General features: G+C 36.7%; 1 protein-coding gene across 1 annotated transcript in view; it reads left to right on the top strand.

Moving 5' to 3' along the window:
- The window catches only part of edem1 (ER degradation enhancer, mannosidase alpha-like 1), a 32538-nt gene that overhangs the window by 3583 nt on the left and 3747 nt on the right, over positions 1 to 25208 (top strand). Inside the window, exons 2-11 of the mRNA XM_052018518.1 lie at positions 1971 to 2043; positions 10005 to 10108; positions 11083 to 11254; positions 12315 to 12498; positions 14161 to 14335; positions 17659 to 17779; positions 17876 to 18046; positions 20227 to 20300; positions 21717 to 21813; positions 24490 to 24672. Of these exons, the coding sequence (XP_051874478.1) occupies positions 1971 to 2043; positions 10005 to 10108; positions 11083 to 11254; positions 12315 to 12498; positions 14161 to 14335; positions 17659 to 17779; positions 17876 to 18046; positions 20227 to 20300; positions 21717 to 21813; positions 24490 to 24672 (1354 nt within the window). The remainder of the gene's footprint in view (positions 1 to 1970; positions 2044 to 10004; positions 10109 to 11082; positions 11255 to 12314; positions 12499 to 14160; positions 14336 to 17658; positions 17780 to 17875; positions 18047 to 20226; positions 20301 to 21716; positions 21814 to 24489; positions 24673 to 25208) is intronic.

Here is a 25208-nt window from a genome sequence, read left to right as displayed (position 1 = left end):
ATTGGCCCTCTTCAATACCATTCATTACAATACTGTGGAGGTATGGTTACCATATCAAATGATTTTGTGTATTTTCCAACTTAAGGACAAAATTAACAGTGTAAAAATGGAACCTGCTTTTGTTGATATTACAAAAAGACTGTGACCCATTTGAACTGTTTTGCTAATTATTAGGCCTATTTTGGCATATTTGTTTAACTTTTTATTAATGAGTTTTTCCATATGATCCCAGCAGAACTGAAGAGAAATTTTTCTTGCAGTTTTTTTTATGTGCAACAATCTTTTAAGATCGTGTTTTGTGTGTGGGTAATAGGCTGAACCATTACCTTGCATAATTACAGAAACTAAGTAAGGTGTGGAGATTGTATATTAACTGTCAATGGAATTCTTTCCTGCTCCCAAAAAGTTTAAAAAATAGGCAGGTTTTAAGGCTTAATTGAAAGGAGCCATACATTAGAAAAAAGTCATAAGCTTAAAGAATAGTTATGGTGAATTGCTAGTTAAGTGAGAAGAGAATTTACACAGATTGAGTTAGGTGAAGTGGTGTGGGAACAGGCTCTTGTTGCACATAGATACTGACATGCCTTTGTAGCCCAATTCTGTACTCAGTATTCAAATTCTGGGAGTACAGCAGGTTAGAACACCAGAAAAAAAAATTCTGTTAAGATTTCATGCTGAGGTATAAATACATCTCCATTATAACGTTTTGTTCGTTATTATTTCTGTAGCAATATAGATTTAAAATATCTTTTTCATAGCCAAATTAATACTTAGTGTGCATGGGGAGATTTTAGAATAGTTAAATTATTAAACTATGAACTTCAGAATATAACTTCCTTCCTTGAACAGATACTTATTTTTTTTATTGGGGCAAACTTCGTTACTTCATTGGTTATATGATGACAGTAATGCCTCATGGATAAGACAGTAATGAGAGTGATTTAAAGCTGTTGAAGTAGCATGAAGCCTAACGACAACAGGAAATGCTGGAAACATTCAATAAGTTAGTCAGAATCTGTGGAGTGAATAACTGAGTTAACTTAAGTGCAGACCCTTTATTAAAACTCCCATTTGAAGAATGATCCACAATTGCTAATTTGTTTGGTCTCTTACTTCCCAGTATTTTCTGTTTTATTTCTCATATTACTGATTCAATTCTTTACAAACCCTCAACCGAAATGTTAACACAGAGCAAAAGTAATTATTATGGACCATGTACTACAATTTGAAAACCTAATTTTATGCTGCCATATATTTCTGTAAAGCAATTGTATCAGGCAGCTATAGTAAAAAGCCTCACCAATTTGTTTGCAGTTGTACTGCAGAAAAGGAGCAAGTATTTGACTTCATTGTGGCATCTATAGCTTGCATTTTAGTTCCTTGTGAACGATATGTTTCCTAATAGTGTCCCAGAAAAACACAGAGAACTCACATTGACTGGTATATATCACTGAATTAGGAAAGTTTAAAAAAAATTACATTAAATTCATATCATCTTTATAGGTTTGAGTTATTACTTTTAGGCAACCTACTGAATGTATGCAAAGTCTTCAAGCACAAGTTGTTTGAATTGCAGTTTAAATCCTTGTGTACAATTTCTCGCATCCATTTGGGTTGTTTGTATGCACATAGCATTTGACTAGATCCTGTTCAGCACAATAGCAATAGAGTTCTGTTTTTCCATGTTAAAGAAAGCAACGTCTTTGTTCCTCTCCCTCACCTACCCCCACCCTAATCTGTGAAGCATCTGCCATGGCATTAGTGTATTTAGGTTATGAAAGTGGAGTTCATGCAGTTTGATGTCTTTCTAATTTATAAATGATTCTGTGAACTAACTGAATGGAGTGGACGCAGCAAGATCTTTGTCACATTAATTCTAGCAGGGAGGTTTGATAATATGTATTTCCATTCTAATCCCAACGAGTTAATTTTGCTTTTGGAACTTGTAATTGATTTTGTTTTCCTTCTAGTTCAAACATAAACATTAATGATGTCCTTGGGAACTATTCTTTAACACTGATCGATGCACTTGATACTTTGGCGGTGAGTGACAGATGTTTGATTTAATAATTACTTTGCTCTGTGGGACTTTTTATTTTTATTATGCATTCACCTTAGTCGTGCAAGTTTTTTTCTGTTTTTCCAAATATATTTTATACAGATTAATTTTGTTAATGTATTTGTATGGGAAAACTTTTTCATAGTGTATTATCATGAGCTAAATTAGAACTCCACGGAAAAAAAAGCATTTGCTAGAAATCTATAAAAACACAAAATGGTAGAAATACTGAGCAGGTCAGGCAGCATCTATAGAGGGAAAAACAAAATTAATGTTACATCTGTTGAAAAGTCATCAACCTGAAATATTAATTGTTTTTCTCTCTCTGTGCATGCTACCTGACCTGCTGAGTACTTAGAGCATTTTCTGTTTCTGCCTTGTATTAGAAAATTATATGTTGGGGCAGACCTAAATAGATTAATACCTAGTTTATGCATGAAAGTTCTCATTGTGCGTACAGTGAAGATGTCTTGTTTATTGATTGCATAAAATGATCATGGTTGCAGAATCCTGCTCTGTGATGAAGTTCCACATATGTAAAACATGATTTCAGTAGCTTAAATGCTTGTCGGCTAATGATGTTTCCAATTGGAATTACTGATGGCCAAAAAAAAAATGCTGGAAACAATATGACTGCATGGTGCTAGCCATTACTGGTGGGTGGGGGGAGAAGAAAGTACCTGTTCATTACTGAGAAGAGCTGGAACCTGAGTTGTAACTCATTCTAGATTGATGTATGATTTGCGTTACTCTTCATTAGCCTTGCAGAAATGCAAAATTGCAATGTTGACTTTTGTCTATTCATTGAAATTGTGTTTCCTGTAATTTCTAGGTTTGTATCAAAAATGTGTGTTAATCTTACCATGGCTATTTGGTGCTGGTAATTGATGTCATAAAGACAATGATAATTGCATATTTTGTTCTGCCATGGCACTCAACCTTTTGACGCCCAGAAAGGGAATGATTGAAACTGGCAACTTCTGTAAGAGCTATTGAGATGTTATAAGAGGTTCTAAATATTTTCTTCAGTTATAATGGCAGTATTTTTGCATTGATCTTGTCGTCCAGCTTCCTGTTTGTGTCGGAAGGCAACGTTTCTTGGGATGCAAACCTTGAATGCTTAGTAACAGAATCGAGGTGGATGTCTTTTGCGAATGACACTACTCAAATATCCTACCAATTTTTGCAAGAAAATTGATAGAATATTTGTGTGGTATTCAAAAATATCACATACCTACTGTGCCACAGACTCAGGAACCACTTAAGGACTTGTACAAAAATTTACAGACGCAGCTGGTTGACAGATTTTTTTTAAATTGTTCTAACCTTTTTGTCTGTCTTTGCCTTTTTTTTTAAAGCCCCTAATTTCTCTATCATCCCAATATTCACTTTTATTCTGTCATTAAGAATCATTGGATTAAAGGATAGGCAATTGGGCTGGGTGTTCACAGGGTTCAGAATGCTCTGTTGCTGCATTATAATTAACTGACATTTTGGTGAAAAATTGATACAATCTGAAAGTTGAGGTAAAAATATTAATTTCTGATGCTTGCTACAAATATGTCGATTCAGTAATTTCTGGGCTAGAAAGCAGATCTAAATTAACAGGATTTTTTTAAACTTTGACTTGAAGAGGTACAGCAGTTCTTCAAGATTCACTGCATTACTTAAGGCATCACAAATGTATGGTGCAAAGTTTAACTGAGTATCATATTTTTATGTTTTATGAAGTATATACCCTTAAACCTATAAATGTTGATGATCTCTTAGTACGTAGAATTAATATTAAATATTGCAGGATTAGGAACAGCTTTGGTAAATTTACCATAGGTGAGCTTAATTATGCATGGATTGAAATTGACCATGAAACTGGAGTACATGTATAACTTGATTTTCTGACAGACTCTTTATCCAGCTATTATAATTAATTTTTTGTGTGAGCCAACACGCACAGACACTGGAAAGTCCTAGTGAATGTTTAACAGGAAATACTCATGGATATAGAATTGTTTATTTGTATTACCTCTGTGGTTTTCTTTTCTGTTTCCCCCATTTTGAAAAGTATTTTGCATCTTAAAACTTTATTATAACATATGTGCTTCTTTGCACTGTGAGTTTGTTTGTCCCTTTACATTGTTCCAAATAAAGGCTGTGTTCACCTTTAATATCACTTCTGAAAACATACCAGGTTCTGTAATTAGTTCCTTTCGCAGATAATTGCAAAGTTAATTTGCAGTCTCCTGCTGGAGTCCTTTTGACTTCTACTATTAAGATAAGATATTTATTTATTAGTCACATGCACATCGAAACACAGTGAAATATGTCTTTTTGCGTTGCTAAGAGTGTGCTGGGGGGCAGCCCACAAGTGTCGTCACTCTTCCGGCGCCAACATAGCATGCCCACAGCTCCTAACCTGTACGTCTTTGGAATGTGGGAGGAAACCGGAGCACCTGGATGAAACCCACGCAGACGTGGGGAGAACGTACAAACTCCTTACAGGCAGCAGCAGGAATTGAACCCGGGTCACTGGCGCTGTAATAGCATTACGCTAACCACTATGCTACCGTGCCAACTGCAATTGGATAGATTTGCTTTAGTTTTATATCTTCCGCTGCTATTGGTGTGAAGAGAAAAATTAATTTGCCTTGTTATTCAGCTTGGCGTTGACTACTATAATTTCTGATAGCTGAGAAAAGTTGTTTGAAGTTTTGGGGCAGTTCTCCTTAACAATAGAGTGAACACTGTGAAATGAGGTTAAATTAAATGGCTTGATAGAATGAGTTTGAAGTTGCAGTGCGTGGGGTGGGGTAGTTAAAAAGGGATATGCATGCAGGTTTCTGCTGCAAGGCAAGTGGTTTATATTTCTGACTGCAGCTGTTTTACGGTGTGGATCTGAAAATTGACATCATAGTCTTGAATCAGTAAGGTTGTAATGCCTGGTATGAACAACTGAGTAAATTTGAACTTTGTGCTTTATCTCCAAGATTGAAGGAGTGAGATACTTGTCCAGTATTTGGAAGGGTACACCTGGAAGGTGACATGGCAACTATTAAAAGCAGTTTTTCCAAACAAGTGTCATGTTTTCAAATCTTTCACACAGAAATCCTTAATTAAAAACCTATTTATCTAGATGGAATTTGTCACAAGTCAATAACCTGGCTAACCTTGTGAATATTTTTTTAAAATTTACTTTTAATATTTAGGCCTATATGCATATAGTCATGTACAAAGTTCCTGAAAACATGATTCATTGTTAGTTTTATTCAATCCTTGATCATCTGTTAATTCATTGAGTGTAGACATGCTACTCAAAAAGCAAAATACTGTGTATTCTGAAATGTGAAATAAAAACAGAACATGTTGGAAACACCCAGGTCAGATAGTATTTGTGGAGAGAGAAGCAGAGGTAATGTTTTGGGTTGATCTTTCATTCTGACTGATACTCTTGTTGAATGTTTTAATTGTGTAAAACAATGTGAGAATCTGTTAATAGTGATTAATTCAACAAGTGTAGCCACATAAGAAAAAGAAGCAGGAGTAGGCCACTTGGCTCCTTGTGTTTCCCCTGCAATTCACTAAAATGGTGGCTGATGTTTTACCTCAGTACCATTTTCCTATGCTAATCCTGTAAATCGATTCCCTAAGTATCTAAAAAATTTATCACTCTGTCTTGAATATGCTGAGCTTCCACAGTGCTTTTAAGTTCCATAGATTCGTTACCCTTGGGTGAAGCAGCTTGTTCTCATCTTGGCCCTGAATGGCTGACCCTTTACTTTGAGACTGTGACACCTGGTGTCAGATACCCTTGCCAGGGAAAACATCTGTCCTGCCAAGCCCTAAAAAAAAATTCTGCATGTTTCATTAAGATCATCTCGCATTGAGTGCTTCTCAGTGCTTTTAATGGGATTAAGAAATATCAAGAATCAAGCAGCTCGTTATTTTATGTTGTTATTGCACGATCAAAGGATGCATCCATGGTTACATGGCAATTCTATCCCCTTTAATATAAATGCGGCAGTTTTGCTGGTAAATATTTACTAATTTCAGCTCCTGTGCACATGTTCAGATCCTGTGCCTTCAGTGTGGCCCTTGGAAATATAAGCCATTCCCTGTTGCAGAAGGCAGCCACAGAAACATAGTTTATCGTGACTTTATTGGCTTCATTGAGGACATTTAATAGGTGAAGTATCAGCAAAGCAATGCAGCATTGCTGTTCAGTGGGCAGTACAGTGCAGGTGCTGCATCAAGTCTGATCATCAGGGAAAGGGTATCTTCCAGGTTTTAGTTATGCCATGAAGTACAGGTTATCACAGTGGCTTTAAATAGTAGTTGTGGGGTTCTCCAGATATGGTCACAATATTTAAAACTTCACACCAGGAAAGGACACTGTTTAGTAGGGTAAAATCCATTTTCTGATGGTCTTGGATATGATTCAGAATTGGAAAGTATATTAGATAGTGTTAGATTAGACTCAAAATGTATATGATCAATGCAGTTTTAATGTTCTGCGCAGGTGTTAAGATAATTATGAATACAGAAGTGTGTTTCAAAAATTAACATGTAGTAACAGCACCACCAGATGTGCTTTAGTTAATGAAATGATCAAAGGTAGGAAAGAGAAGTTGGTCCATGATATCTGCCACATTGGCATTTGGAAATTGTGCCTATTTTTGGGAGCAATGAACGAATGATTTAAAACTATTTTAAATCTCCCAGGTAAACAATTGTGACCTATTCTTAAAAGTAAGAGTACAAGTTGATTTAAACAAAATCAGATTTTTCTGTCACCAGGGGTTCTTTATTTTGTGTCTCTGCTTGTTGAAATTGCATTGTGCTCAGTTAATACCCTGACTACTTGGTAAATGACTTAAATTCTCACATCTGTAGAAGAAGCTTGTGGCATTCTCAACAGGCTGACAACTGAGGGCACGTTTGCTGAGTGTGTGGTCAGTGGCATAGCTGTCGTGATATGATTGGTTGCTTTTGGGATGAACAACTTTCATTGTTGTAAAGACCTGCAACTGATCATTAATTCCAAAAATAAATTCCATTAATTTTGTCATTTGTTTTGTCAGAGATGCATAAGAGTAAAGAAAGCTTTTAAGTTTTGTCATGCTTTTTTTAAAGCCTAAATTTTGTTAATATTGGTTATGTTTTCTACTTGAAGGTGACCTCGTAATGTAAATTTTCATGGAACTGCAGTTGAATTTTTCAATAGAAACAGCAGAGGTGAAAATCATTAATCTACATTCATGTGTAAAGAAAAAGTTTGGCAGGGCTAACCGTACCGACCATGCTTCAATAATGTCGTACCAATATATTGGATTCTTGTTTTTTCCTTTTTGTGTCTTTGTTGGATTGTAGGATTGCTTTCTAATTGGTGCAGTGACCATCAGATTGGCGAACCAAAGGGGGGAATAACTGACCACGATAGTTATTTTGTGATGCCTGGTAATCCAGTTACTGGAGTGGCAGGGCTCCAACCTGAGCATTAGAAGCAGCCGGTTAGTGAGCAGCAGCGGTTGAGGGTAAGTGTCTACCTGAGACCTCAGCAAATTGCTGGTGACAAGTGTCAAGGGAGGTTTAATAGTATAAAGTTTTTTTTTAGGAAACCGAATCTGCAATATGAATTGAATATATTGCTTTATTTATTGAATGTAGTTTTTTTCTTGGGTGAGTTTATTTGGAACCAAATCTTATCTGGAACCGTTTTCAAATTTAATTGCATTTATCCATTACAGACACCCTAGGGTAGGTTATGTATAGTATAATGCTTATGGAGCAATGCTGCTTTGAAAAGGCCTAAACAGTTTCAGTAGAAGGTTTGAGCTGCAGCAGAGATCAAACTTAGAATACGCAAATAGGCATTGTTGTTGCAGCTAGAAAAATGTTCTAAGAAACAGACTTGTACTTATATAGTCTTTTCCACAATCTAAGCGAATGTTGTGCTTTTGAAGTGCAATCACTGCTGTATTGGAGGAAAATAGCCAGCATGTGCGCAGCAAATTACTACAACAATGAGATTATTTGTTTATTAATAAGTAATGTTAATTCTTGGATAACTTTGCCTTAGGGACTAAGGGATGTGGAGATAACTCACTTGCCCTTCCAAAGAGTGTTACGTGATCTTTTTTCCCCACCTGAAAGAGCAGAGGGGGCCATGACTGGTCATATCCAATGGTGGTACCCTTGAATGTGATCCTAGAATTAGGTGATAAAGTTTTGACTAAGAATTGAATCTGCAGCCTTCTAATTCAGAAGTTTGTGTGTCATCAGTGGGGTTGTGACATACATTTTAGTAAGTGAAGGAGCAATTGGCAACTAATCATCTCTGAACCCTTTTTGTTTGTATTTTCTGGTCCCTTTCCCAAAAGTCAGGCAGTCACTTGACAGATAATGCTGTGTCAGGCAATAACAAGCAACTGCAATGGAACCGAGATAGGAAATTGCATGTTTCTTAACTAAAAATGACAGTTTTGAAATCTGGCTCTGTTATCTTAAAGTTTAACATGAAAAAGAAAAAGTCTCAACCTTAATAACAGACCAGAAATCTTCCTTCACCAACAACGTGATTAATATATAACTAACATGACAAAGATATCCAGCCTTTAAAGGTTTATGTTTAGATGTTGATTGCCCACCTGACGTTTGCTTTTAAGTTTATACAATCTGTGTTTGCTAATTTCATTGTAACACTTCCCAGCTGGTGACAGTAATCATTAATATAGCTTATTTTCATATCACAGCTGAACATGCAAAGTTTGTGGCTATGGTGATTTTGACCTGTTGAAAACATTAATTCTCAGTTGGGACTTGACCACAGTAATTGAACTCTTAAATTGTTTGGTTATGTGCGACATTGATGACACAGTACTGCCTATGTCTAATTTCCCCCAAGAGTATTAAGGTGAACCACATAGTGTGACAGTAAAGCAATCTGAAAGACAAGATAAGGCTGGTTGGATTTTTGAACACATTCGTAGTTTTCATAGTTGGTGTATCATTGGATTTCACAGCACGCCATGGTAATAAGTCAATGTTTCTGAGCTGAGAATTTTGAGGGGAAGCAAGATAGATAAGCTAAGTGCATAAGTCAATTTGAAGTTTTATTATGTTGCACCAATGGTTATAATTGCAGAAGTGATCTGATGGAATGCTGATTTCAGGTTCTTTGCTTGAAGTATTACTTGAAGTATCATTTTCTAAATTGATATAGAACAAGATATAGAACAATCTTCTTCTATGCACTTAAGCTCTCGCATTTTGTTCTTGAAAGTTTTATGATTTATGCAATATACTGTACCTTCAATAAGTAGAGTTTTGTGGTTTTGTTCCCACCTACCAGTGTGTATCTGTGGCATATGAAGTCTCTCAAAGATATAATATGGAAATCTGCTACAGGGTGTCTGCGGTGCAACTCTGGTAGTTGGAAGATGTTTGAGAGACTTCTTTTAAATTGTCTAGTTTTTTTCTTTTCGTAGCGTGCTAAAGACTATCTCCTGTTGGGGTTTAGAAGCAAAAGTATCTTTCTATCCCAGGATGGTTGACACTCTTAGTTAAAGTCCACTGACTCCAAATCAAGCATTTGTATATTCTTCACTTAATGCTTTTTACTTGCATGTCCCCACCTGTGGCCTTAGAGGTTGAGGCTGTATTTATTATGATTTGTGTACTCTGAATTTGATTAGTTTTATATTTTGTCCCAGAAATACCAAACCCAATGCTAGGTTGGATTAAAATACAAAGAAACAAGATGTTCAATTGAAACTTCTGTTTTGAATTATTATGAAAGTTCTTGGCAATAGAAAGGGTTGTTCTGGAGCACATTTCTAATTCCTGGTTTGGAATGGTAAAGCTCATTATGCAACATTTATACTTAAAAACCTATTTAGTTATTGATGCATTTTTTTTAAACAACAGCAATGTTTTTCTTTTCACTCTGCAGGTTTTGGGCAATGCTTCAGAGTTCAAAAGAGCAGTGAAGCTTGTGATTACCACGGTCTCCTTTAATAAAGATTCAACAGTGCAAGTCTTTGAAGCAACTATCAGGTGAGCCACAGATCTGCTAATCCCAAAACTTAAATCTTAAAATTTCAATTGACCCAACATCCATTCATGGAACAAGTTGCAGTTTAATGTAAATTTAACATCCCTTTATCTGATTTCATTAACAAGTTTCATTTTATGCCCTTTAATTCTAGTTTCCCCACCCAAGGGATTAGATTTTCTACCCTGTGAAATTGAATTCAGTTAATTTTTCTGAGTAGATCTATTAGATCAATGCTGGATCACTCCTTAATCTGGAATACAAGTCAATTTTGCACAATCTATTCTTAGAATTTGTCCTAATATAATTCTGATGAATCTGTTCTCTATTGCTCCCAAGTTCAACATTGCTGAGATGTGGTGAACCGAATGCAGTGCTCCATATGAGTTAGCGTAACTTATTCCCTTTGTCTTCCAGTTTCCTTATGATAAAGACCAGTATTCCAATAACTTTGATTTATTTTCCTGCCTACTAGCTTTTAGTTGAAGCCACATTCCGTGGCCTTAGATACTTAGTATATAGGCTCTTGCATGAAGAGTTACCACTGGATTTAAGTAATGGAGCTTGCTTGGCAGCAAATAATCTGTGCTAAGGTGTTAAACATATTGATTAGAGAATGTTGGAAGGCAATTTGTCTCATCAAATATCATTCCCCTTAGTGATAAATATTAGAAACATAGAAAACCTACAGCACAATTCAGGCCTTTCGGCCCATAAAGCTGTGCCGAACATGTCCCTACCTTAGAAATTGCTAGGCTTACCCATAGCTCTCTATTTTTTATAAGCTCCATGTACCTATCCAAAAGTCTCTTAAAAGACCCTGTCGTATCCACCTCCACCACAGTTGCCGTTCACTATTTTTTGTTTAAATTTGAATTTTGATTGCAAGCACGAGGGTAAGCATATATCTGCCTCCCCTTTTCCTCATTTCATTTATTTCTAATTGTGGCTTAACACCATGTTTATTACATTATAGGATTTTAGGAAGCCTGCTCTCTGCTCACATGATTATAATGGATCCTGCTCAGCCATTTGGAAACATGGCTCCAGAGGGTTATGATGATGAGTTGCTTCACCTAGCTCGTGATTTGGCTGTGAGATTGTTGCCAGCATTTGAAAACACCAAAACTGGCATTCCTCATCCAAGGGTATGTGACATATAATGATTCACTTATAAGCAGTTTTTTGTTATAACTGCAAACAGCTATAAGATTGTTAAATGCCTTTTATATTATGTTATTGGATTTCTGTTAATGCTATGTATTTAATAACTTGTTTCGTACTGAATTTAAGGATGTTTCTTAGCTATTAACACTAGATTTTTATTACTATATATTGAGTGCTAAATGTGTTCAGCTTCTGCATGGGTTGCTCTTAGGATATCAGCATTTTTTCATTTTTCAGAGGCCACGAGGAAGTCAGATTGGGAAATTTTTCAAAGACTGTTGACAAAACCTTAATATGCTTGATTCTTGATTGCAGGGTGGGGAAAATATATGGGTGAGAGAACAGAAATAAAGACAAACGTGTTATAGAGAGCTCGTGAGATACTAGAACAACCACTCAAAGAATTACCCGTGGCTTTCGTACAGCATTGTGGCTGCCTTAAGATTGTCTTTAGAGAGATGCTTGAAGTCACTCTATGCAAGGTCACAAAATGTGGGAATCCTGCATTTAACTATAATACCATGTTGAAGAGAACACAAATATCTGCAATAGAGTGTAGAGCAAAAGGGACTGAATGATGCCAACATCATTCATTGTGGTGAACAGTGTTGGTACCAACTGTGAGAGTGCAGTGAAGGCTCTACCTGAAGGAGATGCAAAACAAAAAGCTGTTCGAAGGCAGGAGAGAGAGAGAGAGAAAGAAAAATCAGACAAAGGAATACAAAGCAAAAGAGCAATATCTCATCTTCTGACAGCACATTGCAGTATTCAGGGCTTAACATTTCAGTCAGCAGTTTTGGGTAACCAACCTTTGTTCTGGAATTGGCTGGTTTTGATGAACAGTCATTAACCTGAAATGTAACCCCAAAATACTTAACGTTGATGCTGGCTAACTGGTATTTCCAGTATTCTGTTTCTATTTCAGATTTCCAATGTGCAGATTTTTGTTATTTTTACCTGCTTTTGTTGATTTAAATTATATTTCAGCTTGGTAAGGAGTAATTTGATAAAGTATTTTTGCTTTCTAAAAAAAATTCTCAGGTGAATCTAAAGAAGGGTGTGCCTTCTACTTGTCTTAATGAAACCTGCACTGCTGGAGCTGGTTCTCTGCTTGTGGAGTTTGGAATCCTTAGCCGCCTCATTGGGGATTCTACTTTTGAGTGGGTAGCTCGCCAAGCAGTGAGAGCGCTCTGGAAACTGAGAAATGATGAGACGGGACTCTTAGGTAATGCATTTCTTGTGAAACTACAAAAGCTGCATTTTAATGTAAAACAAATTAAAGTGGTATGCCATCACAACATTTTTGTCAACTTTTTAAAATCCGGAACTTTTTAAATATCAAATTGCAGTTTGTGAAAGAAAAAAAGGACTGCCTTATGATGTCTCTTCATTTAAATATGTCATTTTTTAAGGACAGCCTTTTTAAATTGGTCAACATCAGCCTGCCTGTTACTTTGTTTATGTCAGCAGGAAATTAAGGCTGGGGACATTAATGGCTACATTAAGAATAAACTGAAGTAAGAAATTACGATATTCACTTTACTTTTATGCCTTAATGAACTACAAAATGTTGTTAGGATATCAGTTATCTTGATCATTTTTGCAATGCGGCAGCTATGTTAGTTCTTGCTTGCTGCTTTCAGTTGAGTGCTGTTAATAGCTTGATCCTGTTCAGGGTATTGCTATAGAGAATTGGCAGTTCCTCTTTTTTATATTAAAAAATTGCTTATCTTTTAGTTGGTGCTTCTATCCATTCTGGATTATACCGTGACATAGATATACTACTGAAAGGTATATTTTGCTTCAATTATTTGGAGAACAGGGTAATACATTATTGCCATATCATATCTAAAGCATCTGTAATGTGATTAAGTATTTGGGAAAAAAATACTTCCTTGATGTGGGTCTTAGTGATAATTATACTGCAAAACGTTGCTCTACTGCAGTGCAAGTTTCAGGGCAGTTCAGGTCCTTTTGCTTAAACACTTTTAAGGGGCAGGCCTCTGTCCCACCCCAAGCTGCTGCTGTTGCCACCCAAGACTGGCTATAAATCTAATTGTAGTGCTTCTGCTTAAACACTTTTAAGGGGCAGGCCTCTGTCCCACCCCAAGCTGCTGCTGTTGCCACCCAAGACTGGCTATAAATCTAATTGTAGTGCTTCCTAGATTTTTGGCATGTTTATTTCCATTATACTGCCCTGCTGCCTATCCAGACTTTTATCATTTCCTTCGATGAAGGATCTTCTACACCAGTGCACTGTCTAGCTTAGCTAACATCTACTTGATTAGCTGCTCTTTTGCCACTAGTTGATATCCCATATCTAAACAAAAATAACTTGACTGAAATACTCTGTGTCCCCTTTATGTTCCACTGCTTGATAGAACCCAGAGTTGCAATGGCTGATTATGCACAGCCTTAAGAGAGAGAGGCAGTGAATCATAGTAGGATAAGGATAGTTTGCCAAAGAATACATTGAGAACTAGATAAATGAATAATAACTGAGCATATGATGGGAAGGATAAGAATGGCAACCTGTAAGGTTAAATGCACACAGTTCAGAGACCTTGAAACTGAGTGACTATGCAAAGCCGAAAGAGAAATAGAGGAAAGTACATTAATTAGATTCATATCCTTTGGCTATTTACTTGATTGAATTAACATTGACTATTTCTCCAGATTAAATGCTGATCAGTCTTTGGCTGGGGTTCTACTTCATAACCAAGCTGGTGTTAGCTGTAACACTGGTGTTAAGTTATGTAACATGCTATTTTTAACATGGCCTGTGATCTTTTGAAGTCTGAAATAGGTCGTTGTGTATTTTCTGTATTTACGTAGATATGTATACTTGAACACCTAGACATTCAGCTTGCTATCATCTTTTACACAGGGAATGTAGTAAATATCCAGACAGGACAATGGGTTGGGAAACAGAGTGGATTGGGAGCAGGAATGGACTCTTTCTATGAGTATCTTCTGAAATCCTACATATTGTTTGGAGAAAGTGAAGACCTGGAGATGTTTAATGCTGCATATGAAAGCATTCAAAATCATCTGAGAAGAGGGTATGACATTCCTTGTGTACTGATGGTTTTCGGGATAATTATTGTGTTGCTACAGCCAGTCAGCCTTGATTTGAATTCTTTTAATTTTGTGCACCTTAATACCTTGTTCATAACAGATTTCACTAAAGTAGTAAATGCACTGATAATTTATGTGTTATCTGTAATTTTTCATTGGTATTAATAGTTTATTATGAGGAGAGTAAAAACAATGATGAAAGAATGTCAGTGTAAAAATTACCCTAAACCATTACATTAAATAAAACATAACTGCAAACTAAAAGCACTATAACTTTAAATATCACTTTTAAACATTGGGTTTTCATTTTACCTCTGCTTAAAAGCAATGGATAATTTAAGGGGTGGCACAGTGACTCTGAGATTAGCACTGCCGTCTTGCAGCTCCAGAGACCCAGCCTTGGGTGCTATCCAGTTTGCATGTTCTCCATGTGCATTTTCTTAGGATGCTCCAGTTTCCTCCCACATGTTAAAGGCGTGCTGGTTGGTAGGTTAATTGCCCGCTGTAACTTGCTCCTAGGAATCGTGTTGGGATGGAAGAGTTAATGGGAGTGCAAGAGGAAAATTGTGATTAGTGTACGTGGGTGCTTGTTGGTCAGCATAGCCGTGATGGACTGAAGGGACAGTTCCCTTGCTGTATCATTAAAAACCTAATGGAAGCAGGAGTAGGCTATGATGTCCCTTGAACTTGCTGTGTCAGTCACTATTGTGGCTGATCTCAATGAGATCCCCTCTCATTTTTCTAAATTTCAGTGAATGTTATGTCAACCTTAATTAACCTTTACTTGTGAGTTAGTCCTCTCAGCACAGGACATAATCCAGTGAATCTTTTCTGTACCTGCAAGTAAGTTCTGGCATGGGTATGAGGACCAGAACTATACTTCGGTGTGATCTCTCCAAAAGTCCAGTAGAATTACTACAGGTCTTCCTTACTTTTGTACTTAAGACCCCATGTAGTAAAGGCCATAATGCTGTTTACCTTCCTAATTAGTTGCTGTACCTGCATCTCAACTTTCTATACATTGTGGAATGGCTCACCAGGATCCCTGTGTACATCAATCTGTACTCATCTCTCATCACTTAAAATAAACTATATTTCAGTTCTTCCTACATGTAATATCTAATTCTCCCATATTACACTTGTGTCTTCTTGCCAACTTGCTTATCCTGCCTATATCCCTTCAGAGTTTGTTTCCTTCTCACTGCCTGCTGGTTTTATATTATCTGCAGACTGATGTATTGCACATATTTTCACTTAACTTATTAATATATACACCTGAGGAACTGTTAACAGTCTTCTCTATTTCTATGTCTGTTCCTGCTCTCTATTTTGTGTGCTTTATCCTATTCTCTATCCATGTTAATGGGGTGAATCTTCTTGGGTGAGGCCATCATTCAGCTATTCCAATGAAAGCAGGTCCTGGACAGAATGAGAGATGGTGTCACATCAAATGACAGACTATACTTGTCATAGGACTCCCAAGTGAGGCCTAGTATTGCTGGGATTCCGTAGCATTATGCTGAGCAAATATTATGGAGTCAGGGCTTTTTAAAAACTGTTAGTCATTTTCAGCAAAGCTCCAGCCCCCAGTTTTCCTAATATCAAAGCCTATCAGGGGCGTTCTGCAGCAAGGCCTCTGCACTACATTATCTGAGGTACAGTTGGCACCAAGGCTTCGTTGCCTGATTATAGAGTTTGGAAAGTCAATGATATCAGCCCTCTATATTAAATGTGAGTGGGATGCAGGAATGTGCTGGTGAATATGTTGTTGGCAATCCTGTGAACCCTTACTTAACAAACCTTTCTTTGGAACCTTTTGAAAACACAGACTACTTGGAGAAAATTGCATAGGATTGCCTAATCAATTTAAGGCAAAGTATTATTAATGTGCTAAATTTTCATGGTTTTACCTTAATAGGAAATGTTAAAAGTGTTATCAGGGTGTCCCACTGAAAGCAAACAAACCTGCAGTTTCAGTACCTGTGATATATGCAGAGGTTATTATGCTTAAGTTCTGTGCACAGGCTCAAACTTGCTGATAGAACTATAATTTATATGTGGTTTCTTAAACAGTAACTTAATTCATTAGCTACATTTCCAGGGACCAGTTGTAATTTCAGATATGCAACAATAAATTAGAAATTTATTTGCATATCATGTACCACAGTTCATTTCCCTAGAACAGAGAAGGCTGAGTGGGACCTGATTGAGATATTCAAAACTATAAGGAGCAAAGCCAGGGTAGATAACAAGAAAATTTTCCCCGTAGCAGAGGTGTCTAAAACTAGAGGGCACAAGTTCAAGGTAAGGGTTGGGGGGGGGGGGGGGGGGGGGGGGTGGGTGGTTTCAAGTAGTTCTGATTAAAAATTATTTTCATCCAGAGAATGGTTGGATTCTGAACACACTGCCTGAGGGGTGGTGGAGACACAGTTTCTCACACTTAAGAGGTATCTAGATGCGCACTTGAATTCCAAAGGCTTAGAAGGCTATGGGCCAAGTGCTGAAAAATGGGATTAGTATAGATGGGTATTTGATGGTCAGCATTGTCATGCTGGGCTGAAGGGCCTGTTTCTGTGCTGTATGATTTTGTGATAATTTACTCAAAATGTAACCTATTTAAAGAACAGAGAAGTATAACTTGCAATAGAAGCTAAAGCAGCATTTCACAATAACAGCTGGAATATTTTTTCACAGAAGTTTCCAGTGAGTGGAGGATAATTACATACAATTTGTGTGCATAAAATTAGTCTCATTTACAACATTGCACTTCACAGCTTGATTGACAGCTTGACTTGCCTCTTTTGTCTGGGATTGGTATTGTATCTATATATGCAGCTAATAGGAAAATGGATGGACTAATTTGAACAATAGGCCACTTTCTAATCTTGAAAGTTTGTTTTTGGTTTCTGTAAGTTAGCTTTTAATTCAAACATTCATGTTTTTAAATATGAATGATACAATATTGATATTTTATAGACTATGATTTTCTTGTTCTGCTGTTCAATGCATGCTATGTCTACAAAAATAAATTTGGTCTGCGGATCAGAATGTCCCACAATTGTCTCGGTTCTGAAAAACTTTTTCAGAAATTACTGCATGATATCTAGGAAAGTATCAGTGATATCCATGTGATGAACTAATTTGATGTCCTGTGCTAATGTCTTGATGATGTAGTTGTATTTATTTGTACAATAATATGTTTGAAACAAATGTTAAAAAGTAATATTGGAGCCTGTAGTCTCTTCCAGCTTTAGTTTATCAACCGATAGATAGTTTTAAATTTCTATCAATATTTCTTAACATGCAGGCGTGAAGCTTGTAATGAGGGAGAGGGAGATCCTCCACTTTATGTTAATGTGAATATGTTGAATGGCCAACTAATGAATACATGGATTGATTCACTACAGGCGTTTTTCCCTGGTCTTCAGGTATATGCATTGATTTTAAAATGATCATTTTTCTAGACATTTTATAACATTTCCAAGTATGGCTTTTTAAAGCATAAAGATAATATTTTTTTTAAGGTTTTAACAGGGGATGTAGAAGATGCTATTTGCCTTCATGCCTTCTATTATGCCATATGGAAACGATATGGGGCTCTTCCGGAACGGTACAATTGGCAACTTCAAGCACCTGATGTGATGTTTTACCCACTAAGGCCTGAATTAGTTGAGTCTACTTATCTACTGTATCAGGTATGATACCAGTAATGTAATATTATTTCACACTGATAAACCAGGTTGCCTCTTGTTTTATCTGTTCAAAAGCTCTTTTTAATCCCTATTATCATCGCAAGTTATGCTTTGTCAGATCCCACCGTGCTCCTCAGACCCATCTGTTTGAATGAGTATAATAGAATTGTTCCAACAATGAGAAACATTTGGGTTTCATTTTAAAGTTAGAACAATAGTGTGGAATGTACTCTAACACATTAGATCTTTAAAGGAAAGTGAACCTGCTGGAATCCTGGACAATCAAGTTTTCCCTCATTGTCTCAAGGTAGTTTCCTATGAAGCTCCTCCTCCTGTCATCTTCAGAAGAGGTGAATAATAACAACAGCTTGGACTTGAAAAGTTGCTTTTACAGTTGCTTAACAAGCTGTGTCAACAAAATGAGGAGTGATGCAATTAATAGTGTGGTTTAGAGAGGGAATTCAAGAACTTCAGGCTGAGATAGTTAAAATTATGGCCACCCAGTTATAGAATGATTAAGATCAGTGATGTGGAAATGGAATAAGTTAAGATACGGGGCAGCAGTGTTTAAGTATGGTGGTAAATGGTTGGCTTCTTAGGAAGGAATTGGAAGTAGTTATGCTTAGAACCACAGAGGGTTTCAGGGACCGATGAACTAGCTAAGGTTGGAGCTTAGCAATACCATCAATGTAAGTGAGCATAGTGTATGGATGGATGTCTAGAACAGTTGTATGGATGGGTTTCTTCTGTAAGGAGATACCCTACACTTGCCAGACTTTTCTAACAGTTGATTTTTGTTTAAGATTATATTGTGCCTAAAGATGACTCAAGATAACAGGCATTTTGAACAGGGCAAACTCAATATATTAAAGTTAGATATTGGGCTTTGGATCTTCTAAAATGAGTGTCCATATCGGAGCCATTTGTGCAGTCAGCAGTGTGGTAGGCACTTGAAGTTGCATTTCTTAATGATGATCTGCCTAGATAATCTCAGTTTTGAGCTCTTGGCACTTTAAGGTCACGTAACATGAGCAAAACATTTCAGCTAAAATAACTTCTAAATTTTGGGCATGTATTATGACAGTTATATGTTGTTTTGAGTTCTTTGCTTTGGAGGTTTCTGGTCCAGAAGTTCGGCCCACTTCATTAGGAAAGTTTCTCTATGACTTGTAATTATGTTAAACGTTCAAGGAATTTGTAATGAGCAAACAAATTGATCATGAACCCCTGCCAAGCTGCAGTTTACTTATATCTATATTGATTTTTGAAGATGGTAGAATGAACACTGGGATGTGTCTTAGGTTGATATATTTATTAAACAATAGCAGTTTGTGAACAGAAGCAATGATGCTGTAGATATACAGTATTTCAGGAGTAGAGGGCTAACTAACCTCTAGGAAGTGGAAAGTAACATTTGTTCAGTGCTGACATTTCTAGACTTTGAGTCTTTGCAGAGAGCTTTCCATAATAGGTATATGCCTATTTTGCACAATTTTCATGTGTAGCTGTATTTCAACAAATGGTTAGTCTGAGCTCTCAAGTGGACTCCAGAAATTGCACCTTTGGTCATTCACACAAAGTTGCAGCTGGATCCTTTGCAGGATGTGCTTACTATCGTTCTGTATAGTCAGACGTGGAATATTCTAATGGGACAGATTTGTAGGAAAATATATGGATCCCTTGGAGGACAGTACCTATATCTACATTTACCTTTGTAGTTCCAAATACATGTTGGATTAAGATTCCACTTGAGCTAAATTTGCTGAAACTGATTCCATGTAACTACACATATGGGAAATGGCTTATTCAGTTCTAAAATGGATGTTTTTTTTTACAAATTCCATATTTTCTCATTTGTGGTACATAAGACTTGAATTCATGCTGTGTGGTACCATTTTGGGTGCTTTCCTTGACCTGAAACCATTGAATTAACTGAATTGTAGTAGTCAAACACTGATTTGATTGAGATCTCCCAGCTCGGCATAGACTGGTAATCATTATCAATTGTCTCCATAAGACTTTGAAGTGTTTTTGTTTGGCTATGAACTGTATGTTACTTTCCAGGAAACAGATTTATAAACGTTGAATTAAAAATTCTGCAGTTGAATGAATATGCATTGTGAAGAATCAGCATTAATTGATTTGATGCCCTTGATTGTTATACCATTTTGTTTTTGTATCAGGCAACAAAAAACCCTTTCTACTTGCATGTGGGAATGGATATCCTTCAAAGTCTGGAGAAGTACACCAAAGTCAGGTCAGTATTGGAATATAATTTGTAGATTGTATCTAGGTAATTGTTCACTTTTTATTTTTTTTGTAAAAGTTTTAAAATCCAGTATTGCCCTTAAATTGCTTTTAAAAGCTCCATGAGGATAACATTTCTGGATTGGTATTGTTAACTGTTGGATTACAAATCAGTGTAGCTGTAAATGTAAAGGTTTTGATTAGATGAAAAGGATTTTATAGAAAATAAACTTCTCACTGGATTAGATTCATGAGTTTGAGAAATTCAAATACATACAATTGAATGAAGTGGCAAGAGAGTGGCAGCGACTGGAAAGTGGAAGGAGAGAATAAAGTAGGAATGTGTTACGTAGCCGTGTGTGTTAAGTGCTTGCCTACCCTCTAATGAAGATTTTGAATGTCAAGCACATTGACACATATTCATTTTCACCAACAACTTTGACAGCTTGTGAACCTGAGGGTGCAGCCTCATTGGCTGTCAGTGAGCTTCAAGAAGTGCAGCCAGCCAATTGCACCGGGGAGTCTCTCTTCAGCTGAGAGCCAACATAAACAGAAGGCTGTGTCTGGGATCATCATAGGAAGCATTCTCTTTTACTTTTTTGGAGTAATTGAATTTTTCCCATGAATTTTTTTTACTCATGAGCTTACTTAATTACATCTCCATCTCCCTTTCACTATTAAGTGGCCTTTATTTGGTTCCTTGTAATGCATTGTAGCCTCAAGTTTGCCTGTTTGATGATGGAAACTTTGTGCACTGCTGTACAGACAACTTAATTCATTTTTAACACTAGTTCCTCTCACTGTTTTTAAACATTTATAACATTACTTTTCTGCGTACTTATTTCTTGGAAATTATTGTTCTCATTTAGTCCAATGCTCCCCTTTTCACCCAATTATTTTTTTAATCAATATAGAATCTTTGCCAACTCCTCAGCTAATTTCTACTCAGCTACTAATCTCAGTCTGGTTCAGGATCTGTTTCATTGGGAGCTCTTTCTTCATTTATTTCCTGTCCCTGGTAAGACCTCATGCTTCTATCTACAGCATTTCTTCTGATATTGATTATATCATCTAGATTTTCCATTTTCTCCGGCTGCCATAAGATATTCTACCTACTGGCACTGATGAGGCAGCGGATCATTGGGACTTAAGCTGCCTAAGGGTCTGACCTGAAATGTTAAATTATTTTTCCACAGATGCTTCCTGAAGTGCTGAGTGTTTCCAGCAATTTCTCTTTTTAATTCAGCTTTCTCGCATCTGCAGTTTTTATTGATTTGTATCCTTTTGATTTTTATGACTGCAGAGGGTAACAAAACAGACCAACAAGTTGTTAATACTGATTCTCTACAAATTGGTCATCATTAAAATCTATTCTATGATATGTTGTGGCACTTAAGTTACTGTTGGCTGTTTTATTTGGAAACAGGTGTGGTTATGCTACACTTCATCATGTAATAGACAAGTCAAAGGAAGACCGAATGGAGAGCTTCTTTCTCAGTGAGACCTGTAAATATTTATATTTGGTATGTTACTTTTTCAGTACTTTTTTAAAAAACGTAGTTGGTTATTGCCGGAGAACATTGTTCAATGCAGCCAGTTGTTATCTGGAATACTGGTAGTAAAAGCAAATTCAGTGATAACTTTGAAAAGGTAATTGGATAAATATTAGAATGGAAAATAAATTCTGGTACTATGGAGAGTGCAGGGAAGTGTGGGACTGATTAAATTGTAATTTCAAAGAACCAGCTTGGTTATAATAGGCCTGCTTCTGTGATGGGTCGTTCAGTAATGTTATTGTCTGCTAAACCATCGAGGGCAGTTTCTGAAACGTAGCTTGTAAATCAGAGAAACAGCTGTAGGTCAGAGAGATGAAACTAATGCCTACTCTCTTGTTAATGATGGGATATTGTAACTGCAGTACGACAAGCTTGCATTGGAAACATGTTCTGTCAAAGAGAACATCATAATTTCTGATAGAAAAAATTGGCATGTGTTTCAAAGGCATGACATACACAGATAAAATAGATTTTTTTAAAACTGTGTTCAAAAAGGGTATCTTTAGTTTGTTGAGATAACAATTCAGGTGCATGATGACGAAGACTTACAAGTTCGGATGCATGCCAGTAAGCGAAGTCACCAATTTAGGATTTAGGCAGAATTTTCTAGTAAGACTTCTTGTGGATGAGTCCTATCTATCCTTTGTGTGAAGCAACTTTCCGACATCAACTAACAGTAGTGTAATTCTGATCTTGCAACAGTTATTTATTGTTCGGTGTGGGTGTCACTCATTAGAGGGATTTTATTGCTCGTCTTTTACTTCCTGCCTCTGAGCTGAGTGGCAATTTTTGGCAATTTTACTGGGCATTCAGGAATAAAGCATATTGCTTAGTTCTGGAGTCACATAAGATGGATCAGTTAAGGAGAACTGATTTCCTTCATCGAGGGACTTTGGTGAATCAGAAGAACCTTACAGCAATCTGGTTGTGCCATGTTAACCTTTCAATTTATTTGTTGAAGTCCATGTTCATTTAATTCCTTGGGTTTAAATTCTCCAGCTGCCTGGTGGGATTTAACCTTCGATTAGTAGTCCAAATCTCTGGATACTAGTCCAGTAACTTTACCACCTTGTTACCACAGCTTATCATGCCTCCATGTTTTCCCCTCTCTCCACCATGGGAATAGTTTCTCACTTTTTTTACTTGCCTGTGGACATCTCAGTTGTATCTCAATTTTCCATCTTCTCAAGATCACAAGCCTAGTCTTCATATTTTAACCTTCTTGCCTAGGCATTATTCTGGTGAATCTGCCATACACTGCTTCCAAGGTTAATGTAACTTGCCTGAACTGTGCTAGAAATGAATACAGTGCTTCAGATGGCATACAACAGCTCTACAGCGTAGACCTGTTGGATGCCATCTTACTGTGCTCCAGTCCTGTTGATAAAAGAGCTCAGTTAACCATTTTAATTTTTTGTAACTGTGTACTGACTTTTGGAATCAAAACCCCTAAATCTCTGCTCAACTGTGGTTCCACTTTCTTACCACTTAGAACTTACTGATCTACCTTTATATTCAAACGGGATCATCTTATACTTTTCCACATGAATTCCATTTGTCACAATTTTGCTGCTTCATTTTAGCCGTCATTGCAATCTCCGCCCCCAGCTGTGGTTTCTTGTTACCTAACTTGGTGCCATCAGCAACTTTAGATGTGCAGATCCTACTTCCATTTAACAAGTCATTATGTAGTGTGAAATTAGGTTATACGAAATTGGAACAAAGATACGCCATTCAGCCCCTCATACTTGCTCTGTCATTCAGTAAGGTTATGGGTGATCTTTTACTTCGGTGAACTTGCCTGCTCTTAACCTCTTATTTCTTGGCTCCTTTAATATTTAAAAATCCACTGATGTGCTTAACAGCAGTGCATGCATATATGTATGTTCCTACTTCCAATAACCAGTTCCCGATATAACCTAACAGATTGTTTCCAAGTTAATCTTCATTGACAATTTTTTGTGTGAAACTTTGTTGAATGTCTACTGGAAATAGCTTCCAGTTGATACTACTTATTTACTACATCTGTTAACCTTCAAAACAAAAAGTATCTGTGTTAACATTGTTTACCCTCTACAAATCCATGGTGATTCTGTATAATCCTTGTCTAAATGCTCAGTCGCTCTGTAGTATATAACAGATAATAGAAAGTTTCCCACAACCAGCAATGGACTAATTCTTGGTTCACAATCCACTTATTCAGGGTGTCCTTTTTGCTCAATCATTCCCGTCTGTGATCTCTTGCAAAGAGCTTTGTTAAAACATCAAAGGCTTTCACATTTATCTAAATGTGGGTTATGAATATTTAAATATTAGATGTCAACCTAAACATAGGAAAAGGTAAAAGTGCCAGACTGGTCATTTGATTCATCAAAGTTAATTTCTTTGCCTTTCATCAATTTAGTAACTCTTTTCTGTATCCAGCTGTCCTGCATTGAAGCGTAATTTAGAAGTTCTTCATCCTTGCATTGAAAGGGTGAATGTGGTAATTTCACTTCTGATTCCCTGTGCATTAATAATGTGTGGTAATGTATTTGAGATTGTTTCTAAATATATCTGTTTAGATCAGATTGCTTTGCTGCTCTGATGCTAATTAGACAAAATCAACTTCTAATCTTGTCTTTGTTTTGAATGAATGATCAGCTATTTGATGAAGACAACCCATTGCACAGATCAGGGAGCAAATATCTTTTCACAACAGAAGGCCATATTTTGCCAATAGATAAACTTTTTAGAGAAAAGCCTTGGGAAGATGCCTCTAAAGAAGAGGGTACTGTAGATAACTCCAGTGTGCTGGACCACAGACCTGCTAATTCCAGTATCAATGTAAGTAAGACTGGTTATGTATATGTGATTTAAATTTTTTTCTCTATATACTGAACAATATTGAAACCTTTTCCAGACCAGTGTAGATCTGTGCCACAAAATTGGCACGTAATGTAATAAGTATTCTCGAACAGCTTTTTACATATTCTGTCATTTCTCTGGCTTACTCACTCTCCCTCTCTCTAATCTGGCCCTCGCTCTCTCTCGACCTGCTCTCTTTCTATATTTTTAGAATTGTATTGAGTCCATGGGAAGTGGGTAATTTACCTCATGAAAAACACGATGATGCTGGAGCAACTCAGCAGGCCAGGCAGCATCTGTGGAGAAAAGCAGGTGTTTCTTGGGTAATTTACCACAACTGTTTAGTAAATCTGCAGTTTATAGAACTAATTACAGATTATAGGTCACCTTTTCAGTACTGCTAGCAGTGCTAGTTGCTAAAGAAGGCCACGTTGGCCCCATCTACTGTGCATCTGAGGTTTATGGAGCAAATCAGAACTGAGATTATACCTATGAGGAAAGTATGTACAGACTAT

Source organism: Pristis pectinata, chromosome 6 (genome assembly GCF_009764475.1).
Source record: "Pristis pectinata isolate sPriPec2 chromosome 6, sPriPec2.1.pri, whole genome shotgun sequence".
In the NCBI taxonomy this organism is placed as follows: domain Eukaryota; kingdom Metazoa; phylum Chordata; class Chondrichthyes; order Rhinopristiformes; family Pristidae; genus Pristis; species Pristis pectinata.
This window is presented reverse-complemented; position numbering and strand designations above follow the sequence as displayed.